Below are 24,876 nucleotides of genomic sequence, written 5' to 3'. Positions count from 1 at the left end.
TTCACTCTCTTCTTAGTCCTCCTTCCGCCAGTCCTTTAAGTGGAATGCAGTCTTCCTTAAGGATTGCATTTTAATGAAAGTAGTGTATAGCTTTGTAAATGGCAATGGATTCTCCAAATCAGATGCCTCTTGCTGTAAGTTCAGGACATAAATTAAAACTTACTTAATATGTGTTAACCCAGTAAAGGCAGGTGACATAGAGTAACCCAAATTATGTGAATTTTTATTAAGGTTCTCTAGTTTCTCTATTGGTTGCTACTCCCGTAATAGCACAGTCTGGTGTTCTTTTATTCTTGTTTTCCCCCTCCTCTTCTAATTTTTATTTAAATAACTATCATTGTATTTTGGCTTAAAGATGGTTAAATAAGTTTCGGTATTAAGTAAACTTCTATGACCCTGCCTATTTCCTGTCCTGTCAAACCTTTCCTTGTAAGAATAACAGTGTCCTTTTATTTGGTGGAGTGTAGCATGATGTTTTTGGCAGGCCCAACATTTTTGACTTGCATAAATTTGTGACCTCAAGTGCAAGAAAAGTGAATGCTTGCTTCAGTGCCTTATGGTTTTCTGCCTAAAAAGAAAAGTGTCCACATCACTAACCATTACAATTTCTGAAGGAAAATTATCAGCATACTTATTCCACCTGATTGCACATGACTGCACTTCCAAAGAAAAGAACCAGAGATACAAGTGTTTCGCACCTAGTTATGTGAGGTACCAAAACTCTGAAAATATAGGGCAGACTGTACTGCCTTACTGGTTTCTAGAACTGGCACACATGGCACTTCCCTCACCAACAGCTCTTTGGCAACCTCTACGTCAGTATGGATGTGATTCTGCAAAGTGTAAATATGGGTCTGCTGCTGAGCAAAAAATGTCATTGCATGGTAAAAGGTTGCAGGATCAGGGCTGAAGTGAATTAACACAATTATTTTCGTAAATTTTCCCTCCATTAACTTTGTAGTTATTTTAGCTCTTTACCACCAAAGTGATGCTTTCCCTTTTCTCTGTTAGAAGAGAGCAAGAGAACCTTTTACCCTGCCAGCTCGGAAAACCTGACAGATTAATAATTTGAGAACCCTCATCCAGAAAGTAACTACTGTATTTTAATACGTAAAATATGCTTGAACAAACATGGGAGCTGCAAAGGCATACTTATTTCTTTCCCTTAAACTTTATTTTTTTTCTTCCGTTATGTCACAAAAATGTAATAATAATCATTGGCTTTTACAGAGCATTTGTGTAGCAGATTTTGTAACAGAAATATGAGGTTTATATCAATTAATATTGCTTGTAGCCTTAATATTTAAAGCTGATATCCTCAAACTGAAGCAAGTTATCTTTTGACTACTATTGATTACAGCAAAGCAATTTCCTTTTGTTTTGTAAAAGGAAAAAGAAAAAACAAACAGTCATGAATGTAGTACCTTCGGCCACATTCTTTTAACATGAGTATTTTGTGGTTTATGGATTCCTAGTCTGAAATGTTGTCTCCAAGTGTCCAAGACAAAATAACTATGTGTCCTAGTTGGAAGAAAATTTGCCTTTTCCTTTGCAGCCAAGCTAATTGTGCCATGTCTAGCAAGCATGGCCGTATGTAGTATCCAGTGCTGCCTTGCTAATACACTTCAGTCCTGACCACAACCTTCTTGCTGTCATTAGCTTGCACCCTGGCCACTGCCAAATTGCAGGTACCCTTCCTTAGGGTGCAGTAACACATCAAGGAACACCACTGTCAGGTTTTCACAGCAGCAAACGCAAAACACGAGTCTCACTTTCCTATGCTTCTGTGTAGAAGTTACTGCTGGCAGCAAGCCGAACTATCAGCAGTACAGCTAAGTCAAGCCATTTAAATTCTGCAAGAATGATTTTTCTATCCTATAACACTGTATCATAGCAATACATAGGCTGGCAGCAGTCTTAAAGAAAAGGAGGAGGTTCTTGTTAGGGGAAAAGGTATGTTGTTTCAGTCCTGTTCTTACCTTTCTTAACTTGCATTAAGGCATTAGCATTGTGAGAAAACTGAAAAGGGAGCTGTGACAATGCCAACAAATCATGGATCCAGCAACAGAGAAAACTCATTGCCCTCCCTGGATTTGAAGAGGAGACAGCTGAGTCAGAATGGACTGAGCTCACATTTCATCATCTTGGTGAGGGTTTTTTTGTTTGGGGTGGGGTTTTTTTGGTTGATTTGGTGGTTTGTGGGTTTTTGGTTTCATGAGGGGGTTAGGGTTTGTTTTTTGTCTTACTAGTTTAATTGATATGGTTAATATTAAAAGTTATCCAGGAAAAAATGGGGTAAACCTCACTGCCTGGAAGACTGCTGCCAGATGAAAAGCCAAACTGCTGCACCAGGGTGGCAGCTAAGTACTGCTATTTTTGTCAGAGCATAATTCATCACCTAAGTGCGTTACTGTACATCTTGATACCAGTTTCTAGCTGAGAGAGGCTTTAAGAGCAGCTGTAAAAAGGGCTTCATATTTCTGGAAGCATGACATGTATTGTGTCCCACCCCAGGTCACCTGCACAAAGCCTCCAGACTGCTGTTCATAACTTTCCCAAATGCCAGCTGAGTAAGCCTGACTAATAGTCCAGAGGCAAGCTTTCACCATTGTATCCTGAGCAGGCTGAAAGTCTGCTGTGTGGGAGAAGTAGCCACTCTTTGCATTTACTTTTTATTTGGATAACCTTTGAGATGCTTAGCATTTATGGGACAGCCTAGACTGAGCAGAAGAACACAGCTCAGGCACTTCTGAGTAGTCTACAGGATTCTGGGTTTTTCAGTCCTGTCTGATCCTGGGCACCTGTTTGCCAATAGGACCTGCCTATTTATTTTTGCATCATCATTTTCTGTTAATTAAGTTGATTTTAAAACTGTAAGAACCTACACTAATAACAATAACAACTAATTGGACTCCACCTCTGTCCCCCTACTCCTGAAGTTTGTTCTTCGAATGCTCAGAACATGTGTTGAGGGCATGGCTATGTATATATCAAAACATGCAAATGATCACTGATGCCAGGATTGCATACAAGCTAAATGAAAAATCATTGCATACAAGCTAAATGAAAAATCATTTGCAATTATTCCAAGAATTTTTGGGTAGCTGCCAAAACAATAGAACAGTTGGATGAGGAGAGGGCTAGGCTCTGTTTAAGCTGGCATTCAGGCTGAAGAAATTCATGCAAAGCCACGGCCATGGCTGTCTGGAAGAGTCAACTTTTTCCCAGTGTTGGGCTGGTGTGCAACAACATGCACTGATAACGCAGCATGCAGCCACATCTGCCCAGCAAATTGGTTACTCTTCCAGCTTCCGATATACTGGAGCTGTTGGAGAACACCGAGTGCCTCTAGAGCCACAGATTAGCAAAAAACAATACAACATTGACATCATGGCTGCCTGGCTGTGGTAGGATTGTTAATCATGACACTGTGTTGTTGGTACTAACCCGGGTTAGGAATGATATTGGGGTTTATTACTGTACAAATAGAATAGATGTGGAGAAAGCCAAGGCTTAATTCATACCTTATGATCCCTTAGGGTCTCCCTGGATAAGATGTTTTTCCCTCATGCCTTTGCTCATTGATCTCTGCCTTCTGGTTTGCCAAACTTTCATTTTCCAGGTGCACCATCAGCTAGCAGGCAATGGTAGGAGTGTTTAAATAGGAGGTTGGAAGATTCATGTGAAACTTGCTTATTTCTAATGAACAGTAGAGAAATAATTTAAGGTCTATTTAACTGGTGCAAAGGAAAAATTCTTACAAATTAGGTCTAATTTTAATTCTAATGCCTAAGAGCAAAATTCCTGGTTTAGCACTATAAAGCATATGCCAATAGCCTAGGGAAAACCCTTTTGTTACAACTCCATCAGGTCTATTAGGTTGCCTCTTCTACTGCTGCCTTATGATACAGTACGTTATATAGTCTCACTGGCCTGTGCGTGTTCATAAAGTCTGGTGCTGTTGCTGGCAAAGCTTTATTATATTCCTACATTACACAGAGTGCTGTGCAAAGCTAAACAAAAGAAAGTGACATCCAACTGCTAACAAAGACGTTGGGTATTCAGATTCCCCCCTTTTCCCCATAGCCAAAGTGGCAGACAAAGGCTTTTTCTGAATTCTTACTCATTGTGTGAAGCGCAACTCAAACAATCACAAAATGGTACTTGTCATGGCCTTCCATAGCTCTACAGCTAGCATTTTTAAAGTTATCCTGCATGCTAGATATAATTTTCAGTGGCTGAGAGCTGTGAAACTGATGTAGCCCTCGTCAGAATACCAAGGGTACTGGCATTGCTTTAAAACTATCACCATAGTCAAATTCAGTTTGTATGCACATAGAGGATTTCATGTTTTAATAGCTATGGAAGTATTTTATTCCCTCTGAAAAAAAAATAATTGGATTTATGGTTGTTAATGCCCAATACCCAAGGTCAAAAAGCACATTCAGATATTTGGTCTGAAGCATTTCCTTGCAAGAGACCAAGATGCCAGAAAGTTACAAATTATCAACAGTAGGTGCCCAAGGGATTTGAATGAAAACATTTGGAAGTCTTAAATCAATAGCTGTCAGGAGTCCTGTATCTATAAATGCAGTTGTTTTTAGTAAACATCTGTTGAGTGTTTTTAATTCACCTAAAGAAAATATGTTGGAATTAATTTTTATGGGTTTCTGGGATATCAGATCACCAATTGCCAAAGAACTTTGGCACAATTAAAAGGAGTGAGAGTCAGACAAAACACTTCAAACACTAGTTAGGGCAAATTCCAAACATTTGCCAAGTGAAATGCAATTGTTCATGGTTTGCGCACTACTTACTACTGAAAGATGACAAAATATGTCTAAGGAATAATTACTGAAAGAGACAGATGTGGGGTGGGACACACTTAGCCTCATATGATCTATATAGAAGAAGTGATTAACATAGAATTATATCTGAGATACAATACAGTCATAAGGCTCAGGGTCCTGCTCTCAGAGTTCCTTTCCTCCACCAAAATTAAACATAGAATGCTTCTGTTATTTCACAGACTCAAAGTTATTCCTAAGGGCAAGAACTAGTCAGCTATGTCACAGTCTCCTGGGAAGCTGTGGTAACCCCTTTGGCTTGATGCAGACAAAGAAGGGAAAAAGCACACCACACTGAACAGCTCTGCACTGGCTGATGGGGTGAGTAGATGACCTAACGGGTCTTTTCCATCTATAATTTTATTCTGTGGCTTTGATGCTGAAGGCCCTGTTGACATCCACTGTGCTGTTGCTTTCCTGGAAGCTTTAATAAAGATCTGGTTTGGAACTCAGAGTAACTAACACCACTGAACAAACAACACCGGTATGGGGTGACAGGCAACAAAAATGCCAGTGGGAACATGCCCCATCATGCCAGTTGGGTTTATCGCAGCCCTTAACACCAGGTTCCCTGAAACACTTGCATCAATACATAGTAACCGGAATGGATGTCAGCATGCTGCGTACTTCAGCGCAGAAGAAATACAGTACACAACCACTTATTGTACTGTTTACCCAAGTTATTGTTTGGATTTATAAGCTCTGGCCTGAAGACTTTAGCTCATTAAGAGATGCAAAAACACACTTAGAAATCCTCACTCAGCAACAAACCTGTTAGTATTTCTTTTCTATTCTTCACCTAGTCTGTTACTGTCAGAAGCGTACTTTCTCTTCACTACAGCATATCCTTATGTTAAGACTGGTACAAGCTCACAAGAGCCACTTTCTCACATTTATTCCACTGTCAAAACACCAGACTTTCTGCTTTACCCTGTTGCCATCAGGTTACTTCTGGGGCAAACACAATTACATTTCTAGCTCAAAGTACAGCAGGAAGACTCAAAATACCTCTTGTCGTCCAAAACTTGGCGTATCAAGCCTTGTCACTTTGCCTATGTGACATATACCACAAGCCTTGACGGTAGAACCAGTCTGTGGACAATTTCTGTTAGTCTGTAGAGCAGAGCTCCTCAGCTAGCAGTCAGGTTTCCAGCAGTTTGGAAAGTCTACAGATATTTTGCCAATACAGTAACTAAATGAAACATGGTAGAATGCTGCCTACAGCAACCCAGATCTGAATTTAGATATCTAGCCTGCAGAGGCATGGTGGTACCAGAGGAATATTCTGACTCAGCTGGAGCAACTTCTCAGATCTGAAAGAAACTTTGCCCAATGGGAACTCACAGCAGGTCACAGCTCTGTTTCTCATGAGGTTGGCTACATCTGTTCCCTTTTATGCAAGAGAAACACTTCATTAGGGCCCTATGTAACCTTACGTTGGGCAATACTAGGCACTCCTGGTTTCATCAAATGATGAATCAGTGGGTCCCGTTATTGCTTCATACCTCATACAGTAAAATTTTGGGTGGGTTCTTGGACAAGAATCTTAGCTCTGAAAGACTCGTTTGATATGGTAGCCTTGGACACAGCCATACAATAATTCAAGCACTTCTTACAAAGTGTTCACTTACATCACTATAAAATTCAAGCCATGTTTTTTGCTATTGTATAAAAGACAAAAAACCAAAACAATACCATTCTGTCTCTTGGAACGCAGGGACTCACACACACAAAAATGCACCTCACTATGTGGCTTAGGAAGGTATCTTAGATTCCAGACCTTTCCATCTATCGCAGAATGGTCCTGAAGAGAAAATCTTCTCCAGAGCTGAAAGCAAGGGGTTCACACAGGCCAACATCCCCATTATTTAGTAAATCAAATTGCACAGGTACGCAAGGCAGAGCAGAGTCTGGCACTTGGTAACAAATAAGTTGTTGGTATCTTTTGATTTTTTCCTACGACTTCAGCAGATTATCACTTGGCTTTATCACAATCTGATTTTGTCCCTAATTTCCAGAGTAAATTTGAACTGTGAATGTGTTAGAAAACACGAAGAAGCACCAGGCTGGTATGTAAGGACTGAAGGTACTGCCATCTTCAAAAATACAGTGAGAGCCTGACTGCTGAAATCAGTGGCGCTCAGACCGGAGTTTAACAACAGAACTACTTTTAGAGTGCAAAGAGATGTATTTTAGTCATGGGCCCTTAGATGTCATCCCTCCTTCCTTCAGTCTGGACTGACATGGACATGGTGGGCTAAGATTCTGACAGTTACCTAATCCAGCACTAGATTAAATCCAGCACAAGTGTAAGTGAACACCAGGACTAAGACTTGCTTCTGCCACAAATCAAGATTAGTTTCTTTCATTCATCCCCCAAGGAAATGGAATAGTCTTTTCCAGTGACTTATACTGGGTCCTGTAAAACTTTTAAGCATGGAGTTGCAGGTACAGACAGGACATCAGTCAGCACAAGTCCACTCTCAAACCTTTCACATCTAAACCTAAAATAGTCATTAGTAAAACATGTAATTGAACATCGTGTCAATGGAAAGCCTGTTCAACCAACCAGTTGCCCACTGCAGAGAAATGTTCTGGTGGTGAAATAATCCGCTTGTTCCCATTCTTACCCTAATGTAATACTGCTGCTATATTTTGTCCTCCAGAAAGCACTAGACTCTGGCTTTGCAGCTTTTTCTTTCCGCTAAGTGCCTCCCACAGATGACACACCCTACCAGTGCTGGGCCTGAGCTTGGGAACATCAGCCTGTTCCAAAAACCAGATTTCCCACATAACTGCATAATTCACTGCTATTGAGTTACTGGGCTAGCCACAAATTGACTAATGTAATACTCACTAAGGATCAAGAGGTTGTAACATGAGTGCTTAATTTCCAGGGGAGGGTGATTTGTCCTTCAGTATCACAAACACTTTAATTATCAGCACACAAATAAGTACTAAATCCCCTTCTGGTAGCCAGGCATAATGCAAAAAGAAAAGGGAATCTGCAACCTTTGACATGTAGTGTATATAGACATTAGGGCCCTCTGAAATCTGTCAGTGAAGTTCATGCCATGGCTGCTTCCCCATTGGTGGGGAACAGGCCAAGGAGAGGAGAGAAGATGGGATTTAGCACTGCAAAGCACTGTTTGCCTTACTGTGACTGAGGAGTGTCATTCTCAGGTTGGATATCATGCCTTCTCACTTGCTGTTTTCAGCCCATAAACCAAACAGCAGCAGTGATAAAGAGCAGTTCCTTTTGCACTACATGCCTAACTGGTAGAACAAAGCTCTCCCTGAGAAATCATTTCAGAAAATCAGATTAGTCTTTTTCTAAGCTAGAAGGGTCTTTTGAATTGTTCCTTGAACTTAGGCTTCACATGGCTCATTTTTATTTCTCATATTCTTTTAGCAACCAAACTGGTTCAAAACCTGCAAAGAAAGACTTCTGCCCAGCTATCTTTTCAACAGCTTAGAATAGAAGACAGGACCTACTTGCATCTTCTTCAGTAGCTTGAAATCCTGACCACAGTGATCATGTTTTCTTCACCAGGCCAGCTCAACAATACCACATATCCCCACAAAGTAGGGGAATGAGAACAGGCTGTAATTATTGCCTGCAGATGTTCACACCAGCCAGTCTGCTGCTAACTACCTTTAATTGCCAGGGTCATAAGAATCAGAATCATAGACTACTCTGGGTTGGAAGGTACCTTAAAGCTCATCCAGTTCCAAGTTCCGTGCCACAGGCAGGGACACCTTCCACTAGACCAGGTTGCTCCAAGCCCCATCCAACCTGGCCTTGAACACTGCCAGGTATGGGGTAGCCACAGCTTCTCTGGGCACCCTGTGCCAGGGCCTCAGCACCCTCACAGGGAAGAATTTCTGCCTCTTTCAGTTTAAAGCCATTCTCCCTTGTCCTATCACTACATGCTCTTGTAAAAAGTCCCTCTCTGGCTCTCCTGTAGGGCCCCTTTTAGGTCCTGGAAGGCTGCTCTAAGGTAATTTCTTGCTCATGCAATTACCTAAGGCTATAAAAAGACCTTTTTTCTTTTTTTTTTTTAACCAAGCAGGGAATATTTGCACTACAAAATTTTAAAAGCAACCCTTAGTTATCACCATGAATATACCAGACAAATGACAGCAAAATAAAAGACAGTTTGAATGCAATGACTGGAAACTTGCAGGGAAAGTTCACTGAATGTCTCCCTGCCCTCTGACCCTCTGCTAGAGCTGCTAGTCCTCTCTAACAACCTGCTTTCTGAAACAGGTTTCTAAGTGTTAAACTATAAAAATCTAAGCTAGGAAGTTATTTTACAGTAGATCGTTCTTCTCTGAATATTGCAATATCAGCAATCTTTCTTGGTATGCGATTTGCACAGTAATCAGTGAAGAATTTAGTCCTAGCACTGTTATATCTCCAGCTAGCTGTTATATTCACTACATTATCTTATTTATCTGAAAATGGCTATTCTTCAGTCTAGAATGATTTTATTCAGTCTATAACTGCAACTCATCCTAGTAGCATCTGTAAAAAAGTGAACTAATTTTGGAAGAAGTAACTTTTTAAACACCACTGGACTGCTACTCTGTGGGACAAAGAGATTTTTATTGCTTGAGATGAGCAAATAAACACATTCAGCTTCCCAAATCAGGTAGATATAGATAGATGTAGGTATAGATATCTACCTATATCTATAGATAGAGCCACAAGGGTTACATGTACTTACTATGGACTTCACAGAATATGTTACTTTCTATTTAACCCCTCACTCTCTCACACTTTGCAATTACCTCTCAACTTCAGAGCTAGCAGTAAGATCTATTTCATGCAGCTGCTCAAATTAAATCAATTACTTGAGCTCCTCCAGCTCCAGGTGCCATTAAGCAGAGCTCACCCTTTCCTACCCACAAATGTGGCAGGCATAGATGTTAACTGTTTTCTGTCTCAACATCCTGAAAATCAGGTCCCAGAGTAAATTACACACAGGGCCTCTTCCTGCCAGCTCTGCAAAGGAGAAGAAGCAAGTGCTTTTTGTTTAGTGCTTATACTAGACCACACAGTACTGAGAGTTAATAGGTCAGTTTATATGTCTATCCATCCTGAAAAGAAATTTGACTTTATGCCACCAGCTTCTTCTGGCCTAAAGGGACTGGGTGATGTGGAAAAGCGTGAAGGAGCTCACATGCTAGGCTAGGTGGAATAAGTTTGGGCACCATTTCATTCCCTGGAGCAACGATTCTCATGCCATGTAACAGTCAGTGAAATGACTATAAAAAGCAGAAAGAAACTGTGTGCATGCAAAGGAGCAAAAGGGGAAAAGAGAATAATGGATTGATTTTCAGAGTCCACCCTTGTATGTATTTGGCTATAAGTAAGAACCTCTGTAGTATCTCAGCACAAGGTGGTCAAAGGACGCTTTTTTCTTTTTAAAGAGACATCTACAGCAGCACTTTAACAGAAAAAAAAAGGAAGGGGGAAATGATTTCCTAATTAGCTTCTATAATGAGAGGGAGAAGTGGAAAGGAACCCTCGTACAGCATAGCTTGAAATTGAGCCAAGTGCTGTACAGCTGAACTTTTTCAGTGGCTATAGGCCATGAGCTAACTTTAATACTCACAGTTGCTTTCTCCATATGTGTGCTTGAATGTCTTCTAGTAAAAGTACAAAGCCAGTAGTCAGCTTCAGCCAAACTGAACCAAGCAGTAAATGTCTAACAACTCCTGAGCTCATGTATGCCTTTGAGGAAAGCAGGCAGTGAAGGAGAAGTTGGTTTAGTTGCCACCCAGATGAAAGGATGCATCATGAGCTTCACCTGGATTAGACTGCAGCAAATGGGAAGGTGCTGCAATTGATGCTTTGTCCATGTGGGGACTAAACCTGGCTGAACTTTAGCTTTTTCTAGACATCAAAAATATCCACGTACAAGCCGTGCCTTTAGGGTGCTAGACTGCTTTTATTTCAGATTTGAGCTCCCACCCCAATATCAGTGTTGAAAGAGCTCCAAATATCAGAAACCCCACAGCACAGCTTAGAGATGAGCTCACCTGTGATCAGTGGGAGGGGGACTGAAGTAGCTGTCAAAGAAAAAACACTGCTTGAATCCAAACATGGAGAAAACCTTTTGGTCAGCTTAGCAAATGGTAAGGTATGGGAGAGTAAGCAAAACAAGAAGAAACCACTCCAACAGCTATTAAATAACAGCAATTAATTTCCTTAGCTCTGTTTTGTGGAATAAAACGCTGATCTTGTTCATTTACTCTGGTAGATGGGAAAATGTCACCAGGGGTCATGCGTGCTGGGATGATGGGAAAGTGTATGAGCAGGAAGTAATTAAGTAGTCGTAAAAAAGCTGGACAGAATATGACATAGCACACCAGGTCCAGCTAATGAACCTGCCTGAATTTATAGGTGGATAAAACATGTTAAGCTACAGGTCATTTGAGTTCTCAAGTGACAGGTCAGATCTGTGGAGTGGCAAGCATAGCATCATTATTAAAATAAGCATTGGCAAGTATTATGAGTCTGCCCTTACGTTTAATAACATTTAATTTTATAAGTGGTTCTGGATGATATCAAGTAGCTGTTGAGTCAATTAAATGCACACAGAGAAGTGCCTATGGAGGCTGGATTACTGGCACAGCGTCAAGGCACTCCTGGGCGGGGGGGACATCCCTCCATCCATAGACATTTTTATTTGTTTGTTACTTATGCTCTGGCCCTCTGAGAGCTCAGGGCAAAGCTCCACTGATTTATAAAGCTCTGCTTCTGTGCCAAAGTATCTCCATCAGCCACTTCAGCTGCATGACACCTATCTCACACCCAGGCCTGTCAGCATTGCCAAAGTGATACTCTCAGCACATCTGCCTGAGCAGGACCCATGTGCAGCTGGGGGAGCGCCAAGGCCCTTCTCTGCGCTCTGCTCTCCTTCCCCCCACTGGAGCTGTGTATGGCTGTGCTGAGCATGGGTGAGATCCCAGGGGCACGTTGAGGATTCGGGGTAAATCTTCTTCCAGTGAAATCAATGGGAGTTTTGCCATTGACTTTGGTGGGGCCAGACTTCATTCATAAAGCGTTGACTGTTATAATAGATTTACCAGCCCCGCAGGCAGCCCATGCAGAAGTGTAATAGATCTCACACTCTTGCTTCTAGAAATGAATCCCCTGGCTCATGAGAAGGTCTGCAGGGAACAGCTTCCCTGAGCCAAGCCCTTTATCTGGGAAACCTACCACATGGTTCTCCACTGTACACACAGGGTGGAGCGGGGCTGACTGTGCCTCCACCATGGATGGATATACATGCATGCCATCCAGCTCTGGGAGAAGCCAAAAGTCCCCCAGAGGATTGGCCCGGGTGGTTCTGCATCACAGTGAGCTGGTCCCTTGAGCAATAACAGCAAGGGTGGACTTCCCCTGCTTGCACTGTGGCCAAGCTGGCCCTGAGCAGCCTCAGCACAGAGGCGGCACAAGCCACTGCGTGAGCCAGCATCTGTGCAAGCAAAGGGTTGAATTCTGGCTATTACAGAGCAGGGAAACTGCTGCAGCAGCCAGCACTGACCCTGTGCTACAGCTGTGCAGATCGCTGTGGGCTGAGTGCTGCCGGACATGTGTACTGCCTGTTCACTTGATTTAAACAGAAAAGGAGACAGGGAATCCTGTTCCATTGTCCCACTGCAAGTGGGAAAGGGCTGACCTAATTCAAACCAAACTCAGCACAGAACCTCCTCCCAGGCAGAGACATTTTTCTGTCAGGTTCCAGCCCAGGAGAATTTTTACAGCTGAGCAATAAACTCTTGAAACAGAGGTGAAGGCCTCACTAGCTCCAGGCTCCTGATACAGGGAGCAGCACAGAGCAACGTAGGACTGTGTCAGGCTCTGGGGGAACTGGAGGGTACGGGGGGAAGGAGAGGGTTAATCACCACAATTGCCCAACAAGCGTTTCCTAATATTGTCAATTTTACCCACAAGTTACAATTTCTCTGTTACTATAGAGGCAAGATGTTGATACTGGATTCATTTTCTGGGTTTTATTTCTTTTTGTCATTTTTCCCATGAACTAATAAGCCACAGTGGATTTGAAAGTATGAGCAAATGTGAACACTATACAAAGCACTTTTATATTCTATTGACATTTTCTTCCCACCCTAATAATTTAGAGCTGTTAACCTAAAAAAAAAAATAAAAATTAAGATGATCATACTTCCCATCACTTTCATTTCCCAAGTTTATGAAGGAAGAATCATGAGTAATTTCCCATAGTTATTGTTTGCAGCACAACACATGGTCTCAATTACTGGGATAAGAAACATAGAGAGGGTATTGGTGAGGATAAATGATTTATCTGAGCATTTCATTCAAAATTCATTTTCCATGCCATAGTTTATATTACTCTGATCAACCATCATCTTTCTTATTGCACTTTATAAACTTAATCCAACTCTTCTGAGCAGGACCCTGGGTCAAGAGAGATCAGTTTGCTGACATGTTTTTGGAGCAGTGAAGCATATGCAGGGTGACCCTCCAGCAAACCTCCTTGCTGCTAAAGGTATCTACATAAGAAGGGCAGATCTGGACAAATCTAGGCTAACAGGACACAAAATAACTCTTGGATTCCACTTTTGTTCTAATTCCAGGGAAAGAAAAACGAGGCAACAGCTAGTATCAGGATCCATGCCCACACAGAACAGAACTTGTGCATTAACATGGCAGTTGAAGGTGTTTCACTTTCCTTTATGCTGTAGCAGTAGATTTGAAGAGCATGGCTGGGACAGGCTGGTGGCACCGCCAAGACTCACAGCAAATGGAGTTTGGCTGCTTGCAGTTTTTGAAGAGGTAGGGGTTCAGCTGACATCACAGCCAGCATTTCTTTCCCTTTCACACTGCCTTCCCATCTGGTGCTCAAAGCACGATGTTCAGCTGCTTCTCTTGTAGGGCTGCTCCTGGTTAGAGATCATGCAGGACATGAGGTATTTAATGCTTAGAGGGCTGGTGGAGAGGTCTCTCTGCTTAAATCCTTTACCACTTCTCTGGTTTTAAGCAAATTCCAGGCTGGTCTGTGGGGAACTCAAGGCTGTGCTCTTTGTTAGCACAAATGAGCCCAAGAGAAATAACTGGCCTTTTCACCAGCGGGTTGTGCAACTCCTGCCAGACTTGGGCCTGGCCATCACGTTGTGACCCACAAGTTCCTCCCAGAGTTTTAGCTGTGCTGTCACTGCAGAGCAGAAAACACTCTTGTTTCCAGTATATTTTGGGATATCAGAGTGCACAGTGGACATACGTATGGGTGACACCATGATCAGTAAATTCAATCTCCTCAATGACATAAATGGGCAAGTTCACATCTAGCTGGCTTTGTTGAAGAGCGAACTTTTGAAATACTGCTCTGCTTCCTGGTACGCAGCATCTTGTCTTTGCTCTGAATACATGTAGCAGACATTTGTCAGCCTTTTTTAATCCCTTTCCTCTCATTGCTGGCTGCTGCTTTCAGTCCTAATCCATGCAACACAGACATGATACACGATTTAAAAAATGAAGACCAGGTCTCCTGGGGGCCTCCACCCATCCCTCAGCCAAGCTTTGCCATGCCACACAGCAGCTCCACTTGGGATTCTCCAGCTCTGACCTCATGACGTGTCACACCACAGTTGCACCCCAAGAGCAGAGACCATTGCTGGTCTAATACATGGCAACATCTCACCTCTGTGCTGCTTTGATGTAAGAGCTCTACTAACAGATAGAAGATCTCTGAGCTTTACATCCTTTGTTGTGAGTACTTCTCCCCAGTGCTGTGAGGACACTGAGATCTTGAAAAAGTACTGGGACATCTTTTACAGAAGCAGATTTGAAAATTGGAGGCAAAAAAACCTGATAGTGAAGAGCTTGCAGTGAAGGGGGTTTATGCCTTTGGCAGGTACAATTTAAACACGTGGAATGAGAAATCTGTTAAACCTTTTCTTTGGAGTTCAGTAAATGAGGAATTGTCTCTAAGAGCTTAATAATCTACACTCAATACTTGCTAAAGTCTCTAATGATCTGGCCCCAGTAGGTCTTGGGTTTTTTCTCTTCTTACCAAAGTCCTGTGAACAGCTCTATGGCCCTTCTTAAAGTGCTGGTTGCCTCAGGAGTGCCAGCTGATGGGGAGGGCTTTGCATCAAGGCTGGCAGCCTTGTGGGCCTGGCTACTCCCAGGGCAGGTGGCTGCTGATCGACATCAAGTCCTCCTTTGCGCAGCCACCCTGCAAAGCCAGTGCTGCTCATTTCCTCTCTCCTCTCTCCTGGTTTCCTGTTGTTTCAGCCTTGCACTGATGTGAATGCAGGCTGACAGCACAGTTCCCTTCGTATCCCATCTGCTCTGTGCTGGCACCTTCCTCCTCTCTTCCTGCCCATCCCTCCTATCACGTTTCTCAAAGCAGCAGCAACTTGTGCTATCACCTTCTTCTCTATATTCCCAGTTCAGCTGCTCATATTTTGCCTGAAAGTTGAAGCCAGCTCCTGCTCGAATATTTTCCATCCACAAAGAACATCATGATGAAGGGATTTAATGATGATACATATTTTTTATTTATAAAGACAAGTTTATGTCTGAATTTCCCTTTAAAGTGCCTGAATGAATCTAAAGAAATCTGCATGAGAAATGCAGCTTCTTTAAGGTATCTTTTTGATCTCTTTTCCATCTTTAAGGTACCTGTGCTGTGGCAGAGCTGGCAGCAGTAGCAAGCCGAGACCCATAACCCTGTTAGGAACCTCTAGGCTGGACAACTGGTACCGTGTTGCTCTGAATCTCAGGAATTCAGGTAGAAAGTCCATTTTCCCACCGTGTACTTGGATACGAGCCACGTTTAACTGCAGAGTGGGGATGAAGACGATGGGTCTTGTTCTCCTGTGTAGATTCCTTAGCTGACTTTACTCCTCAAAATGCAAACGCACAGTATGGACCAGATCTTTGCTGGATAAGCCAAACCTGAAGTCAGTGCACTCCAGGCTTGGAAATCGCACATGTGACTTCAAATTAAGAGCTTGGGGAAGGCTTAATTACTTGGAGGATTTGCTGGGGCAGCATGAGCCATGTCAGACTCCCAGCCAGACATGCACAGCATCACCTGCAGTGGGGGAATGCACCCCACTGCTGGTGCAGCACCACAGGTGTCTGCTCAGTGCATGCAGGGCTTTGGGTACCCACCCTGTGAAGCAGTTTCTGTGTGGTTTGTTCCTGGGACTTGCCTCTGATCTTTGTTTTTATGGTCAAATTCAAAATCAAAGTGAAATTCAGCCAAAGTGCCAAGAGTTCCTGGTTACAGATCGACACCAAGCAGAGAATCCACGGTTTGTATGGTTTCAACCTAAAATCATAAATCATCTCTTAGGCACCAAAAATTTGTTCCAAATTTGCTCGAAACCTGGCCTAGATTTGCCTGAATCTTGGTCCAGGAGTGCTTGAAACTGAGCCCAGCTTCAGAGAGAGGTTCATGAACCTCGACAAACCTGGCCGGAGAACTGAGGTTGTAATGAAACCCAAAACCAGGGGAGCTTCACCTGGTTTGGGTTTGGTTATAGACGTTTCTCATGGCTCTCATATTTATTATGATTACAATAACAACACATTCATGCAGAGCTGCGAGCATACACACAACCCTGCAAAGTAGAAGAGTCTAGACAGCTTTCCTACCTGTCCAAGCTCACCGCTGAGTAATGTACTGCCCTACAGCTCCACTCAGACTCAGTCCCACGTGAGCTGCTTAAAAAATCCAATGTCTCCTGGGTTGTCGCAGACCAGGGGAAATAGAAAAATCACCCTGAAGCACCTCACATAGGAATGAGAGGAATAAACGATCAACCTCCAAAGAAAACTAAGCAGAAGCCATGTTTTCCTGGCTGGTTGACCAGCAGCCTCAGAGATGAGCTGGGGAAGCTGGCAGAGCCCGGGTCCTGCTCACCAGCATTGTCAGTTCTGATTATCTCCACGCAGCCTGCTGACCTGGATACTTACCACAGGTCTTTTTTTGCCAGCACAGAACTACTGGACACTCTCACTCTGGTTTTTAAACCTATTAATTTTTAACTGGTGCTGCTGCATCTGCAGTGGCAGCATCCTGTCTGTGTGGGGTACCTACAGACACAGTGCCCCAGGGGATGATGCTGGAGCACGGGGCCATGCCTCTGGCTTTCTGGAGAATGCAGGGAGCATCTGGGGCTCCATCAGGCTCCATCTGGGACATGTTGTAATGTAGAGGGGCAGTTCCCATGGCTTCTTGCCCATGTGGCTCCTTGTCCTCTTCTCCAGGGACACCTCAGTTCTTTGGGGCTGCTCCTGGCAGAACAGCCATTGCCTATGAGCTCTCCCAAACCATCTGGTTCTCAGTTCCTGCCCTGTAAAACAAGGATGACAAACACATCCCAACCTCACAAGGGTGTAGCGAGGCTCAACATGAGTGTCGGTGAGGCGCTCACATCCTACAGCCCTGGGAGCCATAGAGAAGCTCATAAACAAACAAACCTGCAGATGTGAGAGCTGAGCCAGGGCAAGGGCTGGGCCCCCATGAGTGAGGGAAGTGTCCAGCCCGAGAGAGGGAAGGAGAAAAAGCCCTTCCTGGGTAGTTAGCAACGGTTTAGCACAGTGTGACTTCAGCCTGGAAGCACTGAGATGTAGTTACCTGACTAGACCCTTACGAAAACCACCTGCATTTCTACATACACATGAGTGTGTGTGTAAGCAGGTTGAGGACTTGGATGCTAACAAGCAGCACTGGGAACACACGGGACTGTAGCACCAACACGGAGCTACAGCACAGCTTTGCCAGCATGGTCCCACCAGCTGGGCAGCCCTGGCCTCCACAGCCATGGCTGTGCTGCGCAGGGCTATGTTAGAAATGGAAAGGAGAGCCTGAAAACGAAAGCGAACACTTTGGTGACCTCTCTGGCCTCAGGGTTGCTCCGCTGAACTCAACTGGAAGCTCATAACGGAGGAGTTGGCTTGGCCGTGATATTCCTCAAAAGCATTTGTTCTGAGGGTGTGAAATCTTTGGCAAGTTTTAAGGTCGAAGTAGATCGTTGGAATTTGTCAGAGCTGAAATCATTGGCATCTTCAAGGTCTTTGCTGCACAGGAAGAGGGTCTCATCCTCAGGCAAAGCAAAGCACACAGCCCACCCCATGGGCTCCGGGCATTGCTCTCAGAGCCTCTGGGGGCATCATGGACCTTGGTGGAGCACACACTGAATGCAGCAGCACCGCAGAACCTGCCGCTGACCACCTCCACCTTCCCAGCACCAGCAGTGCTCTGCCTGCTCCAAGAGCAGTGGTGGTGCTTCCCCGGCTGCGGGGGCACTGCTGCAGCATCTGCATGGGGACCTGCAAGCGACAGCTCAGGAACAGCACAAGGCACCAGGGCTGGAGGAGGACCAGCACACCAAGCGAAGCACAAGCCACGTGCACTGTGGCGTTTTGGGCCACTAAGCAACTGCAGCATTCTCCCCCCTCCCATTTTCTTTCCCTTTTGCTACTGCTGCAACCTGTCATCACTGGCGTTCTCATTAGTGTGAATGATGGCATATTTTGCCCCAGATTACAGCTGCCTGCTTGCCCTGTCCTAAGTTTTCACAGCATCCACACCAGAGTGATTCTGCAGTTAACAGGACACCCTGGATCCGCACTGCCGGTGCAGTTTGCACACAGAGCCTCCTGTGTAACCATGGGAGCTCACACAGGGGCCGCATGGGGTCCTGCAGGCATCCAACATGCTCAGGACACAGGGAACAACTGAGAGCGCTGGGATTTTAAAAACAGCAGAGTTTTAGCTGAGTATTTTTCTGCTAAGATTGTGACAATATGAGGGCTTACTCTGGGTGATCACACTGGTAGGACACTGCCAACCTGGATTTACTGGATTAACCTGCTGTACATTGTATCTTGGCCTTAGCTGCTGGCCACTCCTGCAAGCATGAAGCCAACCAAAGCAGAAAAGCTTAGAGGCTTGCTCTGGGGGCAGGGTGAAGTTGGAAGGAACTTAGGCCCAGGCTTCCTGGCTTTGGGATGCTGTTGTGCCCCATTAGCTCCTGTCCTACCTGGCACAGGGCAGAAGGGGCATTGGGATGGGTACACAGCTCCTGCAGCTCCATAGGCAGCCCTGGCCTCGTCGGCAGCTGAACTCTGGCTTCCCCAGCATGACTGAAACCACAGAATCTTCCTGTCACAGCAGTGAAGTTGAAGAGAAGCTGTCTCCTCATCCGGTGCCTACTCAGAAAGCTGCAGCATGATGTAAGCTCTTAAACCTGGCTCGCTTTGGCAGAAACCATCAGATCCACAAGAGCACCGAGAGGCTTTAATGGTTCAAGCACAGCATCAGTTTAAAGGGGGAATCCTACAAACCCTTCACAGCAAATGTCAGTTTCCAAAAGTGGTGAGAAGGGTTTTGCAGTGCCAGCACCACCACCCTCAGCCCAGCCTGGAGCAGCAGTGGGATGTCTAGTACTGCACTTACCTGTGCAGGAGACTGGCGGTGCCCAAACTGGGTCCCAGGAAGGCTTAGGCAGCTGCGAGGCAATAGTCCTGGCGTCCTGCTCTTCAGACAGCTCAGGCCTCTCTGTGTGGAGAAGTCTTGACCAGACCAGCTCTCCCAGAGCACAAAGTTGAACTTCAATCACAGCGTGTTTATCTTAGAGAAAACCTGAGTCCGACCCTTTGGGACCTGCCGTAGGAAAGCAAACACCTCGGGTCCTTTGAAAGTCAGCTTAAAAGGAGACTGGAAACAGTCATGTTCTGCCAAGATACATGTCAGCCGTCAAGTTTACAAGGTACTGTTACAACACACAACAAGAGCATGATCTGACATGTACAGTAACAAGCCATCTGTGTTAAACTCTGTTCATCAAAAATTCTATTTATTATCCACACATGAATCAACGAGCCCTCTGCACAGTCACAGTGGAGGGAAGCCACAGTTATTTCAAACAGTTGGAAATTCAACCATTTCCTTGAATTTGAGAAACATCCTTTAATTGCAAAAGGATCTGCATTCAGAAAGGCCCCTGCTTCAGGCTGACTGGTGCTTAGAGCTGTTCTGGGATCCCACCATCAAATAAACACAGGGAATGGTTTAAAAATCACACTGTAGGCTACAAACCACTCTTTAATGGCAGGTCTCACGCAATATTGTTCTGAGAGTTTGTGGTTCACTGAAACGCCAAAGAAACTGCAGAAATTCAGACTAATGTAAATAATTGTACACATACAGCAACCAAAACTGACAGGCAGAAATAACACACCAGTTAAAGGGCCCTGCTGCAAACAGATGAATAACTGAACGAGAATATGGGGGTTTATGTGCATCTCAGTACAGCAAGACTGGGATTTCCATTTTGAATCACTGAAAGAGACTCAAGATTTCTTGTTTCTGCAAGGTAACAAAGGCAATTTGCAGAACTGAGCAGGCAGCACTGGGGCTGCTGGAAAACAATCACGGAACCTTTGGCATGATAAGGTGTTACAGAACAGCTTAAATGCTGGGCCAGCTCCACCGAGCAGAGTTCTGACAGCGCTTTCTGAAATCACCCTTCTCAGCTCCCCTCAGTGTTTAAGGGCTGGAGAGAAAATACTCAAACCGTATGCTTCGCTCTAAACCGCATGACCTTGCACACTGCCACTGGCACTAAAAATCACTCCCAACCTGCTGAAACAGGAGTGCCATTTACAACTGTGAAGTTCTGATTATATTTCACCATAGTTACACAACATGTGGAAAAAATACACTGTTCAGCATTTTGGCACACTAATAAATAAAATCCAGGCATGGTCTATTAAAAATATCAAAGTAGCCCTGTGCACAAGCTCCTTTTCATATCGTTATATTTGTTATGCAGAAGAAAACAGAGAGCTGAAGTCTAATTACAGAAAATAATACAATTTCAGGTGAATTATTACAGTGCATTTCCCTTCCAGAGCTATTACATCTTGATGTATGTTCCCTGTACCAATACAGAGCAGCTGCAGTGACACCACTTGCTTCATTGCTTCTTCCAAATTTTATGTACAACATTCTGCTGCTGCTAAAAGATACACCATGGCACTTGTGTATACAAGAACACCCTCACCATCAAGTAATTTACTTACTATTAAAACCCAGCTACAGCTTGTGATGGTTTTTGGTATTCGATTTTCCCTTTGTTACCAGTCTTAGGTTCCTTGACAATAGCCATTGAAATAGGGGTGAAAGAATGGAATATTTTAAGTCAAGGCAGTTCTAGCAAAGAAGACTTCTCAAATTAATTGTGTTGTCTGCATAACAACTTAACATCCACTTCTGCGTGTTCTGGCTGTCAGTTACTTATTGACGGGACTATTCAGGTCAAGCCATTGGAAATGTTCTCACTCGCTCTCTGGAGCCAGACAGTAATTTGACAGAGGTCCACTGCCGCTCAGATCTGTGACGGTTTCTGGCTTTCTTCAGTTGTTCTTTGCACGAAGAATGAGCAAATGGCAGCAGCAGACTTGCAAGGAGACATCACCTGTGAACACAGTCAGATACAGAACCAACCCTACCGACAGTGCCTCCAGCGTGAGCATGCGGCTCCTCACACTTCTAGCAAGAACACAAGGCCACAGAATAAACTAAAAAAAAGACTGTTTTATTGTGACATTTATGACATTGAACCCTTGTTGATAGGAATGGCTGTGGGTACTCCTGACACGTTACATAATGTCATGGTGTAGGATGGCACTGATTGTCATCTGACTTTTGAGAATGTTTAATGGTCCCTACTGACCTCAGTGCATTTTGGCAAGTCACAGAAACTTTATCATCAGGTTTGTGTATACAGTTAACAAGTAGTTGGTCTTATAAGCACCATTACAAACCCTCACATTAAGGGTATTATTAATCTAGTTTACAAATGCTTCATTGATAAAAATAGCATGATTACAGTATACACACACTTAATTTACATGTAATGTATTATAGGCATAACTGAGATAAACTACTGAGCTAACTTTGGTTGATTGAAGTATTTAGACTGAATAATGGCAATTTTGGCTTCTAAGTTGTGTAAATAGTACAGTGCATTTATAAATCTAGGTTGAAAATTTACTAGCACCAAATGGATATCATAAATGGCGGACCTAGTAAGTTGTAGTTGGAGAAGCGAAGTTTAAGAATTACAAAAATAGAGCTGTCCATCAGTTGAAAGCACATTCTTGTACCTCTGCTGAAATGATGACGTGTCTCAGCATCAGTGGCCAACTTCCAAGGAGAAAAGTCCCAGTTTTCAAGATTCAACATATCAAGGTAGCTCAGCTACACGTAAAAGCCTGAGAAAGTGGTTGTTTTGAGCTAGGGTATTCATCCTGTACCTTGTTTATGTAATAATATAATAGTGCTCATTCATACAAATGTACTCATGTAAGACTGTACCTATGATATGGAGAATCTGATTGGGAGGAATATTCAGTCCTACCTATCTATCTTTGGTTTAATTATTTGGTCTTTGGTTGATGAATTAATGAAGCAATATCTGAATTTTCATTTTCAGGTTATCTCCCAGCTCACCACTGAGGTAGTCTTTGTCATGTTTCTCTTCAAGCTGGTTAAGTTCCTTCTTTTTATAGAGTGGAATACTACTGATTTGTAATGAATAGTTTCCAGGCACTGGCTTCTTCTTTGTGAAATGAAGGTAACTTATCCCGTCCTTCTTATTGATTCTAAAGAAACCATCTTCATTTCCGGAGTCAATTAAATATCGGTTATGGTTTGTCAGTGTTGTGAGGGCAGGGAGCAGTTCCAGGATGCGGTCTTTGTTACTGAGATCTGAGATGTTGATGGAGAAGACTGCTGCTTTCTCAACATCCCAGCTGGCGAGACTGATGGGCGGCTGCAGCTCTTGCTCATCCTGCACAAGAACAAATGATGTCAGTTGGCTTTCTCAGAGCGCGTTCCATGCATGCCTGTGTGTATGTGTTGCTCACCCAGCTCATTCATTATTAATTAAATACTTTTCAGAAGGAGGTTCTGTACTGTCATCTGTCAAATGCGCTGCTATGGGCCTGGGACTTGTCAGGATAAAGTACAGTCTTTGCTGCTGCTCCGGCATGGGTAAGGAGCCTGAGATGTGATGAAAGCCTATGTGTGTGGGTCCTGCTGCCTGACAAACCACCCTGCTCCGTGCTTGGAGTCCGCCACCGGACTCCTACAAAGACAGCAGCAGAGGGGCACTCCTCCTCCCTGCCAGAGGAGCCACAAGCTGACATGAACAGCAGCGTGCAGGGTCTGGGGAAGGCTGTCATTCAGGTGGGAGTTTTCTGCTTTGCAAGATTCACTTTGTTTGGGTGTGAAGCTGGGAGGGGCCGTGGGTTCAGTGGGAGCATCACCCCTCACCTCCCAGTGATGGTAGCTGGTCTCCCCCCTGAGTTCCCTGCACACAGGTCACTGCAGTGGCAAAATGATGACATTTCAGGCAGCACATCAGCTGTAACATTTTCATTTGGAAAGCAAGGGAAGCTCTAAGTCAAATCCAGCAAATCTGAGACAAATCCAGCACTAATCACAGAATACTGAAACACACTGAAGAAACAGTTTACGACCCCACTCTGCCCAAAATCAAATGTCCACACTCTTCTGGGCAAAAGCACTCTCCTGTCTTCCTGTATTAGCAGAGCACCATGCACTGAGCACCTAATGGGAACAGCTAACAGGATCCCAAATCCCCTGTATTTGTGCGTGAAAAAGCAAGGCCTTCAGCACATACACAGGAGCAAAGGTATGGATGACATTCAGCTCAGGGTAGTGACTGTGTGGCAACATTCTACAAGAGTGCTCAACATCTCTTGATCACATTTAGAATGCAACACACACATTTGCACACCCAGACGTACTTTCACCTGAATAGTCTAGAGACCTGTCATGACCTGCTGCTTCTGTGGTCAGGCCAGAGCAGATCACCTGGAACATCACTGTCACCTTAGAGTGGACAGAGAAGTGAGAATTCAAATGACGATGGACTTGGGAACCCTTCTACAGTTTGCTGAAGTCTGCATGTAAATAATGTGAACCACAAGGTTTTAAATCCAGCCACTTGTGACTGGATGACGGGACTGGGCAATTCTGACTTTAGATTACAAGAAGTGGAAATAAGCCAACATGGGACTGACTCCCCTGGTAATTCAAGGAGTTTGAATTTTGCAAAGGAGGATGACCTTTGCCTAATGACAGTGAACAACTTCAAAAGCCCACACACAGACTGCTCAACATCTAAATCCAGCTCTCCAATGAGCTTTTCTACTTTGTAAGGGGGGTACATTTTTGCTGTGGGATTGTCTCCTGGTGCACCTCCTTTCGAGACTGGCTTTCCCAAGACCACCACAAGCCCCTTCTCCCCAAAAGGGTCAATTACCTCTGCTTCATTTGCAGTTTCATTAGTGCTTCTGCGCTTCCTGCCTCTCTTGGGATAGCCATTGATTTTACATTCATAACAAGCTTCTGGAGAGAGGGAGTTGTCATCTACTTCTCCACTGAGTGAAAGCTCTTGTCCTTGACCTTTGCCTAGCCCCACTCCAGAAACACAGTGTCTGAGGAAGGAAGAAATCCAAAGTTAATTCCAGTGAGACACAGATCTTACCAAAACGTGGACTGGGGTGACTGTGAATATAAATAATAAAGCAATTATGTTGCACTGTTTTCCTAGGAAAATCTGCTGAAGTCAACAGGCAAAACTCTCACTGAATCACAATGCAGCTACCTCTGGTTTCAAGAACCTGGCTCCACGAGGCTTTGCCTAAGAGAGACCTGCCAATATTTAACAGTTTTAAAAACACAGGCTTAAGCTCTGAGAAGTTGTTAGTAATTCCTGTCATCCGACCTGGAACACATTGAAAGAGACCAATTTTCAGAAACTGCTGAAAAAATCTGAAAGGTGAGGTCTTGCCTAATAACCCCAAAGCTTTTAGTCACTTCTGAAATACAAGCCACAAGCTTTCTGCTTTCCATCTGAGTTGCTTGGTCCTACAAGCTGCACAGCCCTAACACTCCCGCTGGGACAACTGAAAATC

The 24,876-nt window shown here is 44.0% G+C and overlaps 1 protein-coding gene and 1 long non-coding RNA gene across 3 annotated transcripts in view; one reads left to right on the top strand and one right to left on the bottom strand.

Annotated features, from left to right (window-relative positions):
- The first annotated feature begins 1,988 nt into the window (after positions 1-1,988).
- LOC130592602 (uncharacterized) lies at positions 1,989-22,836 on the top strand. 2 transcript variants are annotated; one of them, XR_008970588.1, is made up of 5 exons: positions 1,989-2,147; positions 5,030-5,168; positions 13,590-13,680; positions 22,365-22,505; positions 22,590-22,836. It is a non-coding gene; the product is annotated as an uncharacterized LOC130592602 (long non-coding RNA). The 2 variants fall into 2 exon arrangements; XR_008970589.1 differs by lacking the exon at positions 13,590-13,680.
- Positions 21,444-24,876, bottom strand: part of FBN1 (fibrillin 1) — a 152,137-nt gene continuing 148,704 nt past the window's right edge. The window contains exons 65-66 of the mRNA XM_057396838.1: positions 24,222-24,396; positions 21,444-22,721 (exon numbers count right to left, since the gene is read on the bottom strand). Of these exons, the coding sequence (XP_057252821.1) occupies positions 22,332-22,721; positions 24,222-24,396 (565 nt within the window). The 3' untranslated portion in view covers positions 21,444-22,331. The remainder of the gene's footprint in view (positions 22,722-24,221; positions 24,397-24,876) is intronic.

The sequence above is a fragment of the Pezoporus wallicus genome, unplaced genomic scaffold (assembly GCF_028554395.1).
Source record: "Pezoporus wallicus isolate ANWC-B61680 ecotype Strahan unplaced genomic scaffold, APGP_CSIRO_Pwel_v1 contig_3952, whole genome shotgun sequence".
Taxonomy (NCBI): Eukaryota; Metazoa; Chordata; class Aves; order Psittaciformes; family Psittacidae; genus Pezoporus; species Pezoporus wallicus.
Note: the sequence above shows the minus strand (reverse complement) of the source record. Positions and strands in the feature narration are given on the sequence as shown.